We start from the raw sequence: 20,502 nt of genomic DNA, 5'->3' as shown, positions 1-20,502 counted from the left end.
TTTCTCCTCATGGTCTCTAATGATGTAGATCTCTGTGCTAGGTGTCAAATTTCCAATTTACAAGTATACATTATAATTTGTGAAGCAGATATTTCATGCTTTCCAGATAATGTATTTGCATGTACAGTTCCCAAGTAAAGTCTTGTCTAAATTCTAGGAACAACAAATGAGTTGTAGTTGATCAATTGGAATCAGAAATGACTTCATGAGTAAATGTAAATAAAATTGTATTCACTTAAAATGTTAAAATCAAAGTTGTCACCAGTTAATTTAAATGTTTAATTTATGTTTTTCCTGCACCTGATGTTTGGATACATTCATGGTATTTGCCACCCCAGAAACGGTCTTGGTCTTCAGACACTTGATGATCAGCATCTTTGGTATACTGTCAGCGTTAACTTCTCTTGAAGGTCCATTGTGGTGGGGTTCTTTTTTTATACACACATAGGAATGTGCTAATTACAGTTTTTGACACAGGTGAAGCTGTAATCTAAATGGTTGAATCACATTTGATTGCAGTGGGACAAGTTGTGCAAAAAGTAGCTGACTGAAAAATTGAACAGTTCATCATTCAAAAGGTTAGAGAAGGTCAAATTAAGTTTTCATGTAAAGATTATAGTGCTTTTTTGAGTTCGTCCTGAATTTTTTTTCTAGGTCAGTTTGCCCCTCCCCCACCCCCTTAAGATTGGTATGCCCCAGTATTGCCAACTCATGGTTAAAGTGTTAATTTGGATCGAAATTTTAAAGCTGCGTCTTAAACCCACTTTTGTGTTCAAAGAAAAGGGCATCTTTGCTGTAAATCCTACTTTTATAGCTTGTCATCAGCCAGTAGAGAGAGCTAGTGGTACGTTTGTTGAATGCCACACCATTAAAAAAAAAAAAAAGCTTTTATTAACACAATTGAACCCAACTTTTTCTAGTTAACACAATTGAACACAACTTTACATTCGAAAACATACGAACATGTCTTCTAAATATACCTGACAAAATTTTTGTTCATTTTAAAGATGGTACAATACAAGAAAAAAATTAATAAAATAGACATTTCACGTGTTGCACCTCTCTTGTGTACGTACTTACGTAACGGTTACCTTGAGGGTGTAAAACAACAAAACAAAACTACCTTTTTAATTTAGATCTTTATTCAAAACTATAAATATGTCAAAAATATCAGACTGTTCTGGATAATTCTATTCAGGATTTTAAAGGAACCAATCCGACTTTTATTGCTTGTCATCTGCCAGTAGAGGGAGCTAGTGGTAGGTTTGCTGGATGCCACACCCTTTGTTGTGTTGCACCTGTCGTGTACTTACGTAACTGTTACCTTGAGGCCGGTGAAAAACAACAAAACAACTAACTTTTTAATTTAATCTTTATTCAAAACTATAAATCTGTCCAAAATATAAAATAAGACGGTCCTGGATAATAATTATATTCAGGATTTTCATTAAACAATAGCCTATGTAAATAAACATGCAAAACATTAAATAAGGGTTAGTTAAACTGTGAAAAGACAAATAGGAGGGCATAAAATTAGATACATTTCCAGTTGTTTGAAATTTTTGTCGCAAAGAAACATGCGACAATGCATCCAGTTATCTATTTTGATGACATAACAATTGCCACACCCTCTCAGACAAGATAAATATGAAATAGCAGGATGTGATGTAGACTGTAACTGGAGGCGTTAACAAGCATACTACTGCATTTCAACTCCTTCCATGGCAGTGATCTTTGAAAGTGTTACAGTAATTTTGATTTTGAAATTAAAAAATACAGTATGTGATGGTTTACACACTGGAGTAGAATACAAAGAGCTCTAAACAGCGTAACATCAATTTCAAAGTTATGCAAAAATATATATTCCAAAAGCATCTTATAAGACATTATCAAAATGTAAGCGTTGGCTCAATGATGTCATAATGTTCACTTGATGTTGCAGATTTTGACAGAGGTTCCAACTCCAAAGCCTGGGTAAAGGGGCTCAGTGAACGTGGTCTCAAACCTGTGCAGCAGCGTCATGCTACTTCCAATGCTATAAAACGCCAGCACACCCGCACTATGGTCCAAGTACACGCCTATTCTCGGGGAGTGAGGACCGCTTACGGCTTTGTCAACTCTGTTGTGCCAGGCCGAGTAGCCCGTGTCGGAGCAGAGTAGACTCCAGGATTTATCGTTGTAGCCCAGCAGACACAATGAGCCTTTGCCCTTCCGGCTGATGCCCTTGTAGGCCGCTCCGATGGAGAACTCTCCGCTCCACTCGATCTCCCAGTAGAAGCGGCCTCCAGATAGCCCCTCGCGGCACAAAACCTGGGCAAAACTGTCAAACCTCTCCGAGTTTTCTCCATAGGGCTGCAGGTCCCTGGTTCGGATGACTTTTCTGCTGTGCTCAGAGATGTACAGCTCTTTGTAGGCTGTGATCGGATCCAACTTCAGCTGGCAGAAATCTACGACATGCGAAGCAATACGCATTTAGTATCTCATTGAAATCCGTTAAGTAGTAATAAATAGTGTTAAAAGGGAAGTCAATCCAAAAAATGTCTTGACCCCAATATGTTCGATGCAGCTCCACTAGTCTAAATACGGTATTCTGGTTAATGTTGTGTGAGTGGAATATCATTTAGGCGGCAAAATCCAGCAGTTTTTATTAATATCAGAAGGCAGCCATTTTGCCACTTGCTGTCGAGTTAAAATGACATCACAGTTGCTCAGGTCCCAGGTAACAACCAATCACAGCTCAGCTTCAGAAAACAGGTGAGCAACTGTGATGTCATCGTCAGTCGACAGCAAATGACAAAATGGCCAGCCCCTGAGATGGATAAAAAGAGCTGGATTTTGCTTCATAACTCATATTCCACAAATGTAATATTAATCAGAATGTCATGTTTAGGTCACACATAGCATATTGTTGTCGAGAAATGTTGAAGGTTGACTTCCCCTTTAAAGTGGAGATATTGATGCTATGCAAATAGTTGAAAGACAAAAGACCAGGTAAATCTTTAATCTGCCTATTTCTGAATGTGTCTGAGCAAACGCTTGTGCATTTCTTGTCCACTGTTACATAACAATGAGTCTATTTTACATAAATGCCCCCCATGAGTTTCTCCACCCATGTCATGATCAACTAGGCTGGGGAAAGATCCAGAGAAACTTCCCAGTGACGGTCAGACTATGTCTGAAACACTATCATGCAGAAACACGCCACACTGGGCTCTGCTCCCATAACTCTAGTTGCCCATATCAGGTTCGGCCCCCGGTTGTCATGGTAACGAAAGTCGGAATTTCAGCTGTTTTGGCGAAAAAATTTCAGACACGTGACACCTGCCGTGTCTGCTTTAAATAGACATTGTACATACTTACATTTGATAAACTCTGCTCTGCTCCTTGGCTCTGGGGCAGCTGGAATGCTGTCCACTGCGGTCATGTTGTGGTCTTTGCCTGCAAATTAAGCAGCAATTTTCCAAATCTATTATCTGGCGTTTTTTGACATCATCGTTTATGGTCAGGCCAAGAGAGGCTAATCTTGACTGACAACTGGGCCGTCTCTTGGTGGGCTGGGTTGCTTACATTAATTTGCTCTGGCTGAAATCAATAAATAAAGTTCATCTATTATCGCCTTGTAGTACTAACACATTATTTCCATTGGTAGGCAAATATAAAAAAAAAAATCTTTGTTATGAACTTAAGTCACAATATTTTAATACATGTCTTGAAACAACACCACTGCAACTATATTACACCCTGTTGGTACAAAGTAGCACATTAAAAGGTAACCTAGTCACAAGACAAGTGAACTTGTAAAGGCAACATGGTAAGGCTTCCTGTAGTTCTCTAAAGTGCCTGTGGCTGTGTGGTAATCCTAAAGTTAGCATCAGTCTGCTGCACCAGAAGTGGTGTGAATAAGTATCAAAATAAGAGCACTAACAGGAAATGTTGTGCTAGCTGCCTAAATGTTGCTGTCTGAACGGCGTTTGATAAATCAGTTTCTTATCCAATGAAATTGATCTTGTTAGCACATTCAATTGTACTTTTTAATTTTTGATCAAATACAATATGAATATGGTTTGAGGGACTATTTTAGATTGATACACTAAGATGGGTAAAATTGCATTTATTAAATTATTGTGAACTTAAAAGCCAAGTCAAGAAAAAAAGAATTGGAATATCAATTAAGCAGAAAAAAACTCAAATTTTTATTCATCTCATGGGGCGGCCATTTTGCTGCTTAGGCACTGTGATGTAATTTTCAGTCGACAGCAAGTGGCAAAATGGCCACCCCTGAGACGGAAAAAAAAGTGTGGACTTTGCTGCTTAATTCATATTCCACAAACACATTATTTATCAGAATGCTGTGTTTAGACTACTTGGGGCGCATAGAACACATTGTTGTAAAAACAATTTTTTGACTTGACTTCCTGAACTACAAGGCTGAAAAATGATTCCCACTGTTTATGCTAACTGTTTTTGCGCATTAGCCTCACCTCTGCTCCTTCTGTCCAGTGTTCGACTTTCTGTAGTGTACACCGGAACATCATTCACTGTAAGGCATAGTACATTTATTATATACTTTATGAGCTCATTATGCATAATTAGTGCATTTCTGTTGCTAAAATCAGACAAACCTGTCTTGGATATCTTCAGCAGCTCTCCCCGGCCAAACTCTTCCAGACGTTCCTTGATCTCGGCTACAGCTTTCCTGACAGTCCCAAAGGAGAAGTCAGGGTTTACCGTCACCTTTGGTATGAAGCCATCATCAGTGGGAGTGCACAGGTAGTTGAAGTTCTGAGGAAAGTGAGCGTTGACAAATAGTGGATTGTCACAATTTGGTATGTTATTATCGTGTTTAGGAATTCGGTACATATAAAAGTCATTTCAGGAACAAGTCCTGAGGTATACCTGTAAAAAGTGGATGTGGTCGTCCGTACTATAAAGCTGCTTCAAGCCTGACTCCTTTTTCCTCAGTTCATCAATCTCCTGTTCCAGACGCTCGACCAAAGCTTCGGCTTGGTTGAATGCGGCCTTCTCGTTGATCCCAATCAACTTGGTCACCTCTGACCTCATCCTCTCAATGGAACGAATCATGTCTTCAAACATCTTCTGACTTTCCAACATGGCTCGTTGGGCTGAGTTCTGCATGAGATCACGGTGAAGTGTGTCTTACTGGAGGAACTATTAGTGTATTTTAAGTAGTGTGATATTTGTGCATGTAAATCACATGTAACTTGAAGGTAATGTGGTTAGAGAGGCCACCTTGAGGCTAAACACTTCATTGCTAGTCCACTTTTAATTTTTCTTTCACCATAAGAAATAAAGGGAGTAATAATAATAAGAATGAGTTCTGCGACTGTTGCCATCCTAAAATCTGGGTTTCTACTGTTTGAGCTTACCTTTAGTGAATCCACTGCGGTTTTCAGCTCCTCCAGCTCCTTCACGCGCTCTTGACATTTTTGTTTGATCTCGGCTGTGGAGATTCCCAGGAGTTTCTGAAATAAAGGACAAACATTTAACCCTATAAAGCCAAACGTATCATATTAAATACGAGACATTTTGAGCCCTCTAATTCATGAGTATAACATTTTTCCACCCCGTTAAAACCCTGACGTATATGATCTGACACATGCATTGCACAGATAATCCGTTAGAGGGCAGTATCACCCAGCTGATGGCTTTTAAGCAGCCTCGCAAGATCGCCCCAATTGAGAAAGGAGAGCCACCTATACTTATTAATAGTGGGAAATGTTCTTTCTGATTTTTGGAAACACTAATATGTTCGATATGTCTGTTTATTATTATATTTTTGACAGTTATAAATGTATGAATTTAAAGTGTTGTGACCGGATGTATCAAATATGACACAAATCAAAAGTCATATGCGGAAGTTGATTTTTTTTAAAAACCCAAAAATGTTCAAAAGGACCAATAAATACTCCATTTACAAAGAATGTGAATTGCATCTCATATTTCATGGTTCAGGCTTTATAAGGTTTTAAAGTTATAGTTCAAATTGTTATTGAGAAACTACAGGTTCCTATTTGAAAGCTTAGTACAGACAGCCATCTCAGCATAACTAATAAAGCCTATTCAAAGAGACTTCTCAATACGGGCAGGTTTGATCTCAGACGGGGGTCTGTCATGGAATTCTGGCCATGTCAGGAATGTGAAGCCACCGCCGACGGACTTTTTCAAGAGATGTTTCAAGGTGCACGCCATACTGACATGCAGAAAGGAGGGCTTTTCTAATTCAGCTCGATTCTCAAAACTCACCAAGCCATTCTTCAAGATAAGCTGGTGGAATGTGGGGAATCTGGCAGGGGTTGAGCGTGAGAGGGGGAGGGGAGACAGGAGGAGATGGTGTGAGATCTGTGAAACTCTGATTGTAAATATCCTGATTAGAAATACCGGACTCTTTTGAACACAGCAGTTGTGTTTTCTCACAGCACTCGAGTGGCTTGATTGTGTTTGGCTGTGATTCATGATCCAGAGCAGAAAACCTTGACTCCCTGACATTCCAGTACCACTCCAGGCCTCCTCCCACAGGTGGGAAATGGCACAGGAAGACAGTTTCTGTGCAGCCATCCCACAGATGGAACATCACATTCTGTGAAAAGCAACTTTCGGTGATAAGCCAGACACTCCCCCCAACCTGCGCGCAGCCAATCAGAGAGCCGCATTTGTTTTGGCGGTGAATGCCTGCCGAAGTAGCTGATACCATTGGAAAAATAGGGCAAAGTACGTGCGGCAGTTGTAATGCAGGAGTGAAGGAACACAGCCAGATTATCTCCCGAGAGACAATATGCTTTCTTGTATGATAACACAACGGCTACACTGTGACATGTTTCTTCTCCGAGGCCATTTGAAAGCGATCTAACAGGTAGCTGTAGTATGTGTGTGGTTGAACAACAAAGTAAAGCTTACCTGTTTCTCACTCCTCTCGGCCTCAGCAGAGACGATGTCATGGCCTTTGTGTTCACTGACTGTGCAGATGGCACAGACACACATTTGGTCGGTTCGACAGAAGAGCTCCAGGGACTTCTGGTGTTGCGGGCAGATCTTCCTGTCCAGGTTTCCCAACTCGTCCACCAACTTGTGCCTTTTGAACGTGGCTGACTCGTAGTGGGGCTTGAGGTGTTTCTCGCAGTAGGATGCCAGACAGTTCAGGCAGGACTTAACGGCCTTGAGTTTCTTCCCAGAGCAGAAGTCACAGGGGACGTCACTTGGCCCGGCGTAGCCGTTCCCTTGGGGCATGTGGACGTTAAGGTTCAGACCACTCTTCTTGATCTTCTCAGCCACCATGCTGAGCGTAGCGTTGGGCCGCAACACCGGCCTCTGGGTGAACGTGATCTTGCACTGGGGGCAGATATAAATCCCGGTGTAGTCCGCCTCATTCCAGTAGCCGCTGATGCAGTCCATACAGAAACTGTGGCCACAAGGAATAGCCACAGGGTCCCTCAGGAGGTTCACACACAGGGTGCAGCTAAAGTAGTCTGGAGACGTGTGATCAGCCATCGTGGCGGTCACGCAAACACTTTCAGACCTGAGGAAGCGGAGAGAGAAGAACGCCGGGAGCAAAGAGCGCTGAGTGGAGTCTGCGTGGGAGCCCGCCCTCCTGAGTGTGGTACAGCCTGCCAGAGACAGGACCTACTTGTATTTCTGAATTCCAGAGGTTATTGATTGAAAGCAGGCAAGGCCCGCCTCCTGCGCTGTGTGAGTGTATGGGAGCCCTGCCCAGCTCAGATAAGCAGGTTGAGCAAGGCTGGAGAGAAAGAGAGCGGGAGGGAGGGCGAGCGAGCAAGCGAGTCGTGCAGGCAGGAAAGAGAGAAAACTAAAAAAGTTTCAGGAGAGAATGGATGAAATGTGAAAAGCTCAAAATGAGACAAGAAATATGCTTGAAAACGCCTCCATTTCCTCCACGGCTTACTCGCAATTCCTCCTATGGCTCATCTGGGGATGAATTGCGCACACTTGTCAACAGCTGTATTTCCACCTATTGTTGTCGAACAGAATCGCCATTGTCTTAAACCGGTTACAGTCCAACAAACACAAATGGAGGGTTAGGTGCTGCTGGAATTTCAGGGACCACCCAATAAACAAACACAGACGCTGCGAGCTTGAGCATTTTCAGGAAAACATCCCCTCTCGTTTCTTTGATATATTTTTTTTTACATTGTAACCAGTCAAACTCGTCAAATGCGCTCCTGGAGGTCAATATGTAACTGCAGATATGGAGATAGCATCTGTTTGTTCAGTAGAAGGAGTCCCACATGAAGCCGTGCGCAAACAGAACATTCCTGTATGATGCAGGTGTGTGTAGATGTTTGACATACTTGTGTGTTACATCATGTGGACAGCCGCCGACTCCACTGTTCAAACCAGTCACACCAAAGCATCAACATGCAGCGTACGCTAGCATTTCTATCAGGCCTGAAGTTGAACAGGGTTGAGTTTAAGTTCGGCTCACCCAGGGGTCAGTAACCTTTCCTGTCAAAAGAGCCATTTTAGGCCAAATAAATAACAAAAAAAAATGTGTCTGGGGCCGCAAAACCTTTGAAGATTGTTATGAAGGAAACAGTGTTATTGTTAGTCTAATATACTGAGAGCCCGAAATTTAATTTGAACTGCACCACAAACGACACAAAAATATGCAGCATCCAATACTTTGACATTCATTTTCTTCTACCTTTCGTCTTTAGATTTTTTTTTTGTGTGCGTGTAATTTTTCATACTTTGTTTTTCATACCTTTTTAGACTTTACTTCCTTTCTGTTAAATGTATGACATTTTTTTGGTAATTTTATGGACATATTACACTATTGCAGTCATATTCTGCCTCTCTTCTTCCTTTTTTGGAGATTTTGTGTTTATTTTTTTTGTTTGTTTTTATTTTTTGCTGCCTTTTTGCCAGCAAATTTATGATTTTTTTTGCAATTTTGTAGACATTTTATTGTAATTTTTGGGATTTCTTCTTTTGTTTTTGAACATTTTATAGTTACTTTTTAATGCTTTCCTTTCTGCTTTAAAAAAAATACATATTCTGACTTTTTGGGGCAATTTTGTGTCCATTTTATGGTAATTTTCTGGACATTTTATGGTTACTTTTTTAACCTTTTCTTTTCTACCTTTTTTTTTATTTTTTTTTTTTTATTTGACTTTATTGGAAATTCCAAAAATATTTTATGGTAATTTTGCCTTTATTGTGTTTTTGGACATTGTCGGTTACTTTTGAAATGTGCTTTCCTTTTTTTAAATTCAATTCTCTGATATTTTTGGCAATTTCATGGACATTTTATGGTAAATTTCTACTTTTCCGCTTCCTTTTTGAACATTTTATGATCACTTTATGGACATTTTTAGGTAACTTTTTAAAAACGTTTTGACCTTTTTCTCACAATTTAAATGTTGTTACTTTTATATTTTTTGGAATATTTAATTTAATTATTAATGTTTTAAAATCAAAATCAATTAATTTGAAAAATATTCAATCTAAAAAATACAAATAAATATGTAAAAAATATTAATTTAATGAAATATATATTTTTTAAATTATTATTACAGATCCACAGGGAGCAGACCCCTGGGCTAACCCTAACCCTCAACATAATTGGAAACAAAATAAACTTAATGCATTTTAAGCCTATTAGAAGTACAGTGTCCACTCTCGACTCTGCATCCTGCATGACTTCATACATATTACTTCACCATATTAGGTCAGGTTGTGATAAGCCAGTTTTTCCTTTCCTTCCTCCAGAGTAGAGGGTGCACCCTGTGATTACAGATTAACTACCTAGTGCTGTTGCAGAGGGGAAAACACTTCGCACAATTCTGATATCAAAAAGGGAAGACACAATGTCCCTGTTGTACTTATGAAATGTGATCATGTTTAGAATACAGGACTTTTTAATTAGCTTTAATGACAGGACCCTGCAAAGAGTAAGCCACTTGTTGTGAACCGAGGAGTTCTGTTTTGAGCAAACAGATACTCCACAGTCATCCATAGCTGAAACCAAGTTCAAGGTGAAAGGTTAGCCTCGCTTAGGATAGAGTGGGCATGCAGGGTAATAGCAGGCGAGCACACACGCATTATTTCATCGAAGGAAGCAAAATGCGAGTTCACTGAGGGTGTGTAATAAAAACAGGAAGACACCATTCTAAACACGTGATGGTGAAAACACTAGACAGATTTCTGGTAGGTACCCAAAGTGAAGACTGCTGAATGTTACACAGGCCAAATGTAACTGTCACTGTTTAGTATGAAGGAATGTTATGGCCACATTGAAAAAAAAAAGAACAATACGATGGGAGTAAAGTCAATAGTTATAAAAATAAGAAAACACTTAAAAAAAAAGAGAGAGAGCAATGATGATGACATGTCAAATCGGTAAAATTACCGAATGAACAATACTGAGCTCTCCAGGAAAAAAAAGAGAAAGAAAACACTTTAAATTCCATAAGAATAAAGATGTGATAAAATTATGACAGTTCAAAGTATCGACAAAGGTTGCTAGTTCTAGACTACTCTGGAATTTTAAAAGTCTTTAATGAGGAAGTCAAGTCAAAAAACCCTAACAAAATAGCAATATGATTAAATAACAAAATAACAAAACAATAATGTTTTATGGTGCTCCACTAGTTCATTTAAACACGGTTTTCTAATTAATTGCTTGTGGAATATAAATTAAGCAGCAAACGCAACTTGTTTTTATTCATCTCATAGGGCGTCCATTTTGCCTTGTACTGCTACTTGCGGTCAACTGAAAATGACATCACAGTTGCTGAGGGCTCAGCTATCGACCAATAAAGCCTCATCGTGCAAATGTCACATGACCAAACTTAGAAAACAGGTGAGCTGGGATTGGCCAACTCATTACCTGAGCCCTTAGGCACTGTGATGTCATTTTCAGTCGACAGTGAGGAAGCAAAATGGCTGCCCCCAAAGAGGGATAAAAACGGGTGGATTTTGCTGCTTAATACATATTCTACCAATACAATATTAACCTGAATGCCTTGTATTGACTAGTGACTAATATGATTATTTTATAAAATGTTTTTTTCTATTCTCTTTTTCTAAAAATAAATAAATAACTTTAATCTTTTAATTTCCAACTTCTTATATCACTACAACTTTTTCTAGTAATATAACGGAACAATTTTGTTTTTCTCACAATATTAGGGTTTCTAGTCATATTATTTAATTAAAATCAAAACTTTCCAGATCAGATTTTGCTTTAATTTTCCTCATTTTAGTGTAGCCCAAATACCTCTATTACAGGCTTCAGAAAAAAAAGAAGAAAAAAAGAAGAAAAAAAAGAAAACAGCACTTTCTTTATGTTAGTCAGAGTTGCATTGAATCAAGTTATTTTAATGGAACTAATCCTGTAACAGACAGCTTAGAGGTCATTCTGTGTAGTGAATGGAGTGAAGTGCAGTGAGCATTGGCCAGTAGATTAATCTTCTCCATAAAAACACAGTATTTTTGTTTTATGGAAGCAAAGTCCATTTACTGTCCAAACCAAGGTCATTTATGTTGGCAGAACAAAGTGCAGAGCAGTTTTCCCAAATCAAAATATCTTCAGTGTCAATTTACAGCTAAAGGGACTTGTTGAAACGCTAGCTGAATTGTGGCTCTAAAAATGAAGGAATATTTGCATTTTGTTTCATAATTCATATGAACTGAAGTGTCTCTTTGGCAAATACCAGGCGAATGTTAGTCATGAAAAAAAAAATAACATGACCATTATATTCTTCAAAATTAATACATGACGTCTCATCGCAATTAAGAGGGGCATAATTAATTTGTCGTGTTTATTGTTGTTGGTTGGCTCACTTACCTTACTTTTTATCCGCATGTTCTAGCATATCAGCTGTTGTTGATGGACAACAGACCAAGTCGTAGCCCACTCTGCAGGGGCCATCTTGGCTCTTTAACAATGGCATCTGTTATCTGGGCTATCAAGTGTAGTCACATTCCACTCCATTCCAACAACCCTGAAACTCCATCTTAGCCGTGTTTGTGTTCGCTGTAAGACCAAGAGAAAACATTCCTCTAATTGCAAGAGTCTCTGCAGCAACATTGTCTCATTGCTGACGTGCAGAATCAATCTCAGTCCAAATGAGTGTTTTAAAGTCATGCTCAAAAAGTTGAATTGATGATTAATTTGGATAGGCGGTGGTTGAACTATAAACAGCTTAGCACAAAGCCAACTGAATCCAATCAAAGCAATTAATTGTGCATCACTGCAGGAACACAGTCACTTTTGATTTGATTGATGAGACACTATATCTGATCATTGTAAAAAAGAGGCGTGCTGACAATCTGTTTAGTGGTGACTTGAATAGCTATCATTGCATGATGTCTCCCAAGTAGTAACTGCGCCACACCTGTTTTGTTTCACATCGGCCTCATTGTCCATAATCTTTATTCAAATGTAAGTACACGGTGCAAACTTCATTCAGTCATATCAAAATTTTGTGTAGAATTTCTTTTTATTTGATGAGTCTTCGTGCAGTTCCATTCAAAGGAATGATGAAACTACTCAATGCCCACGTCATCTCACATTTTATTCATTCTCTAACTGATGAAGACACTCGCTGTGCCCTTGCCTTGCCCCGCCCTTGTTTTACTGGTTTCGGCTTAACCAGTTTAGCCTCTCCCTCTGTTTACTCCCATATAACTTCACGACAGTAGTCGGGTTGGGATCACTTCGCTGCTGTGCTGACACAAGTCACGGTGTCGTTCTTGCATTTGAGCGGAAAGGAGCAAAGCAATTGCACGCCATGGCATCAGAGCAAGACAACTGCCACCTGTGTAAGGAGTACCTCAGGGATGCCGTCTCAATTCCATGCGGGCACGATTTCTGCTCCATTTGCCTGAAGACGTACTGGGATCACGCAGACCACACAGGCACATACCTGTGCCCGCAGTGCCGGGTTACCTACAACAAGAGGCCCACGCCCAGACGCATCGGAAGTTCCCGGCACTCGACCCTCCAACGCAACTCGGACGGCTTCCCGCCTCCGCCTCCGTCCCCTGACTACAACGTTGCCGGACCGCAGGACGTGGGTTGCGACATCTGCGTGGGCAAGAAGAACAAAGCCATCAAGACCTGCTTGATGTGCCTGGCCTCCTACTGCGATAGGCACCTCAAGCCCCATTACGAGTCGACTACTTTTAAACGGCACAAGCTGGTGGATGAAATCGGCCATCTGGACCGGCAGATCTGCCCGCAGCATCAGAAGGGTCTGGAGCTGTTCTGTCGCACTGACCAAATGTGCATCTGTGTGCTGTGTACGGTGAAAGAACACAAAGGTCACGACATGGTGTCTGCTGAGCAAGAGAGGGCGGATGAACAGGTGAGAAGATTCTGATTACTTTATAAGGGCAATTCCCCTAGTCACAAAAAAAAAAAAATTGGATGAAAATATGGATTGATGGAAAAAAAGAAAGAAAGAACAAAGCTTTAGCTCTGCCCCTTTAAAGCAGGGCTCAGTGTGAACTTGGGAAAAAACTCCACATAATAAAAGACATTCAACATAACTCTATGATTTGTTACATATGAGGAGGGGGAACTGGGTCAAAACATATTGTCTCATTGCCATGGAGACAGCCTCCGCTGGCCTAATCAGGAGGAAGCACAGGAGAATGGGGGAAGTGATAAGGGATGCTCCAGTGTCCAGCAAAAGTCCCATACAGGACAAAAGCAATTAAGTGCAATTGTTTACTACTATAATCTAACTCAGTGGGGTGAATAAATGTAATTGTCAGCAGTTTTGTGAGCCCTGCTGTACATTCCGCCTTCCTAAACTGTACAGGACTTTCTTGACAGTTCGTGATATGTTAATCTAATCGTTGTGTCTTCCACAGCAACGCTTAGGTGCCACCCAGGCTGAGATCCAGGAGAGGATTCATGATCGACTCAAACAGATGGAGGAACTGAAACAAGCAGTCGATACACTCAAGGTTTGTAAAAAGTCATCTATCAGGATTGTGAGACCAGGCAAACCACTTCCAGATTGAATAGGATGTTAAAACAACTACCTACACGTTTGACATTCCTTCATGCTGGGAGTGAATAAAGCTTTGCGGATGCTTGTGGAAAAAAAAAAAAAAGTGACACTCACTTGATTTATGGCCTGCCTCCTGTTTCCTGCGCAGAACTCAGCTCAGAGAGCAATGCAGGAATGTGAGAAGATGTTTAGTGACATGATCCGCTCCATTGAGAGAATGCAGCAAGAGATGGCCAAGATGATCTCCACCAATAAGCGAGCGGCGCTCAACAACGCCGAGGGTCACATGGAGCGTCTGAGCCACGAGATCACTGACCTGAAGAGGAGAGACAGTGAGATCACTCAGCTGTCCCGCACTGAGGACCACATCCACTTCATTCAGGTAACATAACAAATAGTACATTATTATTTTGTGGGGGGGGGTGTTATATATAGCGAAATGCAACAACGCTTCCTTATTTTTCCTTTTTTCTCTTTTCTTTATCAGACCTATCACATGCTGATAGCCCAGACTGAAGCCGAGGAGCTGCCCACAGTCACCGTAAACCCTTACTTCACCTTTGGCCCAGTTACCAAGGCCGTGTCTGAGATGAAACAGCACATGAACGAATTCAGCAATGATGAACTGGTTAAAGTAGCCAAGACAGGTGAACGGGTCACTTATTGTTATTATTATGCACCTTGATTGCAGGCCTCTGCTATTCTATCACCACGATAACACATATTTGTGTTTACAGTGAACAAAATGACATTTTGTCAACTGGAGGATACCAAAAAGAAACGTGCGATAAAAGGTGAGTCAGCACAAAGTCTCATTTTAAACCTTTTACGGATTTAAATGAATGATTAGTACTGCACGCGCAATCAAAAAAGCTACTTCCAGAAGCATACACTCTAAAAACAGTTGGGTCAATAATGGACCAACCCAACTTTTTTAGTTATTTAAACCAAAAAGTTGGGTCAAATAAAAAACAACCCCAAAATAGTTTAAGTCCTCTCTTAAAACACACTTTTCCTCTTTGGCTTTTAACACAATTTGAGACATTGACTTGATGTAAAGTTGGGTTGTTTTGTGGGCTATTCATTTGATCCAACTTTCGGAGGTATTTAGCCCCAAAGGTCGGGTCAAATTAAATTAATAATAATACTTTTTGGAGGGTGTTAATTCAATAACCCAATTGAATTGGGTAAAAAATAAACCGACCCAACTTTTTGAGGTATTTAACTTCCCAAAAATTGGGTCAAATTAAATCAATAGCCCACAAATCAACCCAATTTTTTTTTTGGGGTGGGGTAATTCAATAACCAATTTGAATTGGGTCAGAAATGATCCAACCCAACTTCTGGAGGTATTTAGCCCCAGGTGTTAGGTCAAATTAAATGAATAACCTACAAATCAACCCGATTTTGAGTTGTTTTGTGGGTTATTCATTTGATCCAACTTTCTGAGGTATTTAGCCCCAAAGGTCGGGTCAAATTAAATTAATAATAATACATTTTGGGGGGGGGGTGTTAATTCAATAACCCAATTGAATTGGGTCAAAAAGGAACCGACCCAACTTTTTGAGGTATTTAACCCCAACTTCCCCAAAATTGGGTCAACTTAAATCAATAGCCCACAAATCAACCCAAGTTTTGGAGGATGGTTGTTTTTTGGGGGGGTTAATGCAATAACCAATTTGAATTGGGTCAGAAATGAACCAACCCAACTTCTGGAGGTATTTAGCCCCAGGTGTTGGGTCAAATTAAATTAATAACCTACTAATCAACCCGATTTTTGGGTTGTTTTGTGGGTTATTCATTTGACCTTGGGTTGATTTGTGGGTCAGTCAGCATTTAACCCAACATTTGGGTTATTCAAAAACATTGGGCTGGTCCCTTTTTGACCCAATTGTTTTTAGAGTGTAGTTCACTTTTGGTGACATCATTCATCACTATATTATATTGCGTAGCCAAGACATAGTCATCGATGCTCCCATCAAAAATGGGGTTGGGATGTATTTTAATTGACTTGGTGACTTTTGTTCACTTGACCGGAAGAAGTCCTTTTCGTTCGTACTTGTCTGTCTTCTACAAAGTTTTGCACAGTTCACTACAATATGTTTCACTGCTGTGGTAAATGATTAATGCGGTTTAGTTTAAGGTGACTTGGTAGCCGCTTGTTCTAATGTTTACTTTGATGATGATGTGACTGAGCTTACATGAACACACCCCTTGTCCTTTGAATCCAGCCATGTTGTTTGCCTTGACTCTGTATGACAATACGGTTTACTTTCAGCAGTATCAACATCAAGTTTTGCTTATCTGCTTTAACAGCACCTTGCGGGTAATCAGTGTCTAAGCATGCGACGTGTTCTAATCAGGATATGTTTTTGTTGTTTTTGCTTCCACATCAGATGACGCTCCCATGTACAGATCTGTGCACGTCCAGGAACCACAGCACAGGGACGACTTCCTGAAATGTGAGTGTCAGCTGATCCGCTTCCGTTGATTCCTGGTTTTTCTTCTCGCTCATTTCAGCGCTTAAGTTGCATTTGGTGCTGCTCAGCTCCTCTGTCAGATCCTGTGGCTGACCACAAACGCAACACTTTTTTTTAAGGTCATACAGTATTTGTCCCACAGTTTCACATAGAATGTGACTGAAAAAAGGCAATATCTTTTATAATAATCAAAAAGGCTTTTTTCACTTTTTTTTTAAATTTATTTAGGCTACGTGTTGGTTTTTTGAATCCATGCCTGAGCCTCATAATACAATATGCTAGTTAAGTTATGGCAGGTTTCTTCTGTTTGTGGTCAAACTTACAAGCAGTGTTTGATACCTCTGGCATTCCAGATAATAGGCCGGGCAGAACTAGCAAGGGCCGCCGGGTGTCCCACCAACTGTGATCTGCAGAGGGAGAGAGAGAGAAACATAGCAGGCAGGTGATATCGAAGCCCTGCAATAACTCTCATTTGTTTGATGTGTAAACACAGAAGGTCTCACACTTTTCCCTTTCAATCCACATTCCCATCTTAACTTGGAGCCTTTTGAAAAGCTGTTTCTTTTCTCTGGAAAAAAAAAAAACTATCCACTTCTAGTTGTGTATTTTTAAATAAATGTGAAGTAGCTTGAAAAGCACTTTATAGGTGAGGTCTTTAGTTTTCACTCAGAAATAAACACTTCTTAAACACTGGATGTATACACATGTAATCCTTCTCAATCAACACCTCTGGGCTTTTGTTAATGTGTGGTGGTGATTTTGTCATCACCCACTTCCACCCCAGCCTGTATTTTGCCATTTTGTTGTGTTTTGCCACGGGACGTTTGTGGGTGGAAAGTCTTTGTTTACCCCTCCAGCCAATCACAGAGCGGGGGAAAGGGGGGGGGGGGGGTCGCTGAAGGCAGGTGCAATGTTGTCAAGAAGAGTGGGGGTTGAGCCATGGGAGGAGTCAGTTTTGAATGGGTTGTTTACAAACACAAACGGACAAAACTAAAGACCCCACCTTTAACAATAACAGACATAAGTTACAGATTCTTATATTTGCTGGGGGGGGGGGGGGATTCTTTTAAGAATTTTTTTTTTTTAATTTCAAAACATATTTTTTTAGTTTTTTCCCCCCGGGTTTTACGGGATTTCCCCCCAAGTTCATCCCTGTCTTTTCATGAAAACATATATTGAATGTTTATCAGCATTTTTTAACGAATTTTAGGGGTTTGTAGAAAAAGAAAAATCCCAATGCATTTCAATCGCCATCCAGTATATACAGATTTTGGCTATTTGCAGGCCGGCCTGGTCCGTATCACCTACAAATAGCAGCGCTTGTCTATAGCAATATTGATTAGCATGTCACTCACCTTACTTTTCTAGGAACATACAGCACCTATACCTTTTTGACCTTGGAACAGGTCCAGACCTTAGTCATTTAATATTTAACCATATGGGTTTGCTTGTTGAATGAAGTTTGATGAAACAATCCAAAGCTGCTGGTGCAATGGTGATGGGGCATGTGAAAAATACGCTTTTCTCATCTTACCATTTCCGTTTTCACCTGACCTTAAGTGTGTAGTCTTCTAAAATCCATATCTTCTATCTCTTCCTAGATGCTTGCCAACTTACTCTGGACCCGAACACAGCCTACCGACAGCTCCACCTCTCTCGAGGGAACAGGAAAGCTGCCCTTAAGAGAGACCCTCAGTCTTACGGCGACAATTCCGCTAGGTTTGATTCTTTGCCCCAGGTCCTGTGCATGGAGGCCCTCTCAGGTGGCGCTTACTACTGGGAGGTTGATTGGAGTGGGGAGGGCGCCGCCATGGGTGTCACCTACAAAGGCATCAAAAGGACGGGCTACGGGGACAGCTGCCGCATCGGCTACAACCGCAAGTCTTGGAGCCTCTTCTGCTCTGATTCCAGCTATTCTGCACGCCACAACAAGGACCAGATAGAGGTCAACGCGCCGTACTCTTCTCGAATTGGGGTCTTCCTGGACCACGGTGGGGGAACGCTGTCTTTTTACTCTCTTGGGGAGACAATGTCTCTCATTCACCGTTTTAAGATTTCATTCAGCGAGGCTGTGTATCCGGGTTTCTGGGTTTGGTACGAGTCAGCCATCACTCTCATCCAGCTCTGATAAGAACACACAGATCTTTGTACAATAGTCTTGATTGTAAGGCAAATATGATTTAATTACATCTAACATGTTAAAAGTGATATGTTTATTTGGGTAGTTGGGGAAACTATTGTTGATGACTATAACTATTTTACAAATGTGTGGATTTGTGCAATCAGACGTACCAAGTCATGGAGTGTATTGTATAAATTTGCATTTAAATTTGTGTAAATTGTACTTGATTGAACGCTCTAATGTGATTTGTATAGGCCATTTATAGGCCATTTATACAACATTTATTTTTTTATCAATAAACATTTTATGAAGGTGTGTGGTGCCACTGCTTTTTGTGCTATTGTTGTTGTTGTTTTTACTTGCAGCACAGGCAGGCATCCTACACCTTGAGGGACTTTGAGGAGAGGATATGAAAACGGCTTCCTATGGTTATCTAAGACGACTGTAAAGTGAACAATACAGGGGGGCACTCAGGGTTTCACTAACCTAAGCTAACACAGTAAGTCCTTACAGTCAATACAGTATTTGCATGAAAAACAAACATTACTAGATCATACACACCGATCATATCGTTCATTACCTCAAAAGGTTGCTGTGCTAGGGGCGGACTGGCTATCTGTGGGCTCTGGAAAATCACAGAAGGGCCGCTGCACATCAGGACGGCCGCTGGCCTGGGCTCATGGGCTGTTTGTCCCCCCCACCCTCCCTCTCAATCAATCAGAACCAGCACTCAACTGGCCGCTTATGGCTATTCACTACTGTCGTGCGTTTAGACGGTGCACCTGCACCAGTGTCGCCAATCCGTGCTGCCCCGCACCGACGTACATTAACTACTATGGAAACGCAGTAAGAAAGTAATTAAGTACGACTGCTCTATTTCATGACCTGTCATTTGCATGGTCACTATACGCCCTCTAGTGGACAAACGCACAATGCTACCGTCAATACCTTTTCCATTCATGGACTAGGTCCTCTCAAATTACGTTTAACCTTAACATAACGAGAGCCTTGTAGTTAGGAGACAGTAAATATATATATATATATATATATGTACTTTGCTGTGAATATAGATTTGATAAAGCACTTCTGAAATCATCTGTGCGTTAAGGGCGTTTCCGTAGTGTAGTGGTTATCACGTTCGCCTAACACGCGAAAGGTCCCCGGTTCGAGACCGGGCGGAAACATAATCTATTTTTTCTTTTTCTTTTTTAAAACCCCCACTGTTGTCAATTTGGACGAGCATCAGAGAATACTAGTAATCCGTCAAATCCACCCCAATCTAACAAATGTGGTGGCTGGGGGTGGGGGGGGGGGTGTGGCCGGTGAGGTACCGTGTGGCCCACACGGTGTGGGCCTGCCGTGCCCTGTTCTGCTGCGATGGCCTTGGGGCGCGGGCCGTGTCGGGGTGGGGGGCGCTCCTTTCAGTTGAATTAATGAGCACAAACTCTCACGCACGTAGCATGCACACGTGCACACGCAAAAAAAGAAGAAGTGTGCACCGGTTGTTGTGGGTCGGTCAGAGTAAAAAAACAAGGACTGTTAAGGCAGTTTTCTAGTCTCAGTCCGCCCCTGCACAAGTCACGACTGCTCTATTTCATGACCTGTAATTTGCGTGGTCACTATACACCCTATGGTTGTCTGGGGTATTGTGTAAAATTTTGGTATATCTTACGAAATCCCTCTTCGTTGTAGGCGTTTCCGTAGTGTAGTGGTTATCACGTTCGCCTAACACGCGAAAGGTCCCCGGTTCGAGACCGGGCGGAAACAATATTTCTTTTTTTCAATCCCACAAATTTAAATTTAAGATACTATCGCTTTAAACCGAGTTTATGAAGAAAATCCAAACTGCAATGTAATGTTACACTTAATAACTGTAAATTGAAATTACTGAAAAAAAGAA

General features: G+C 40.9%; 2 protein-coding genes, 1 long non-coding RNA gene and 2 other non-coding genes across 6 annotated transcripts; 3 read left to right on the top strand and 2 right to left on the bottom strand.

The window, feature by feature from the left end:
- Nucleotides 1-868: 868 nt before the first annotated feature.
- ftr82 (finTRIM family, member 82) lies at nt 869-7,848 on the bottom strand. The gene is made up of 7 exons (XM_077545887.1): nt 6,916-7,848; nt 5,388-5,483; nt 4,897-5,130; nt 4,623-4,782; nt 4,482-4,538; nt 3,361-3,438; nt 869-2,447 (listed from the first exon to the last, which is right to left on the bottom strand). The coding sequence occupies exons 1-7, from the start codon at nt 7,504-7,506 to the stop codon at nt 1,927-1,929; spliced, it is 1,737 nt and encodes a 578-aa protein (XP_077402013.1). The 5' UTR covers nt 7,507-7,848; the 3' UTR covers nt 869-1,926.
- Nucleotides 7,849-12,673: 4,825 nt separating this feature from the next.
- On the top strand, nt 12,674-18,917 carry ftr83 (finTRIM family, member 83). 2 transcript variants are annotated; one of them, XM_077545890.1, is made up of 8 exons: nt 12,674-13,346; nt 13,858-13,953; nt 14,149-14,382; nt 14,488-14,647; nt 14,738-14,794; nt 16,397-16,462; nt 16,834-16,918; nt 18,082-18,229. In XM_077545890.1, the coding sequence occupies exons 1-7, from the start codon at nt 12,771-12,773 to the stop codon at nt 16,884-16,886; spliced, it is 1,242 nt and encodes a 413-aa protein (XP_077402016.1). In that variant the 5' UTR covers nt 12,674-12,770; the 3' UTR covers nt 16,887-16,918; nt 18,082-18,229. The 2 variants fall into 2 exon arrangements, with proteins under 2 accessions (XP_077402016.1, XP_077402015.1); XM_077545889.1 differs by lacking the exon at nt 16,834-16,918 and having other exon boundaries at nt 18,082-18,917.
- LOC144035860 (uncharacterized) lies at nt 16,220-19,284 on the bottom strand. The gene is made up of 3 exons (XR_013288522.1): nt 19,183-19,284; nt 16,804-16,887; nt 16,220-16,569 (listed from the first exon to the last, which is right to left on the bottom strand). It is a non-coding gene; the product is annotated as an uncharacterized LOC144035860 (long non-coding RNA).
- A 429-nt stretch (nt 19,285-19,713) lies between these two features.
- Nucleotides 19,714-19,786, top strand: trnav-aac (transfer RNA valine (anticodon AAC)). Its single transcript has one exon. It is a non-coding gene; the product is annotated as a tRNA-Val (tRNA).
- Nucleotides 19,787-20,296: 510 nt separating this feature from the next.
- trnav-aac (transfer RNA valine (anticodon AAC)) lies at nt 20,297-20,369 on the top strand. Its single transcript has one exon. It is a non-coding gene; the product is annotated as a tRNA-Val (tRNA).
- Nucleotides 20,370-20,502: the final 133 nt, after the last annotated feature.

The sequence above is a fragment of the Vanacampus margaritifer genome, chromosome 16 (assembly GCF_051991255.1).
Source record: "Vanacampus margaritifer isolate UIUO_Vmar chromosome 16, RoL_Vmar_1.0, whole genome shotgun sequence".
In the NCBI taxonomy this organism is placed as follows: Eukaryota; Metazoa; Chordata; class Actinopteri; order Syngnathiformes; family Syngnathidae; genus Vanacampus; species Vanacampus margaritifer.
This window is presented reverse-complemented; position numbering and strand designations above follow the sequence as displayed.

What these genes read in the sequence shown, in the direction of transcription:
- ftr82 (XM_077545887.1), bottom strand. Translation starts at nt 7,506, where the DNA reads ATGGCTGATCACACGTCTCCAGACTACTTTAGCTGCACCCTGTGTGTG. An exon ending in GCTGAAGATATCCAAGACAG is followed by an intron (nt 4,539 to 4,622) that starts GTTTGTCTGATT and finishes TATGCCTTACAG; the next exon opens with TGAATGATGTTCCGGTGTAC. An exon ending in CAGAGCAGAGTTTATCAAAT is followed by an intron (nt 2,448 to 3,360) that starts GTAAGTATGTAC and finishes CGCATGTCGTAG; the next exon opens with ATTTCTGCCAGCTGAAGTTG.
- ftr83 (XM_077545889.1), top strand. Translation starts at nt 12,771, where the DNA reads ATGGCATCAGAGCAAGACAACTGCCACCTGTGTAAGGAGTACCTCAGG. An exon ending in GGTTAAAGTAGCCAAGACAG is followed by an intron (nt 14,648 to 14,737) that starts GTGAACGGGTCA and finishes TTGTGTTTACAG; the next exon opens with TGAACAAAATGACATTTTGT. An exon ending in CAGGGACGACTTCCTGAAAT is followed by an intron (nt 16,463 to 18,081) that starts GTGAGTGTCAGC and finishes ATCTCTTCCTAG; the next exon opens with ATGCTTGCCAACTTACTCTG.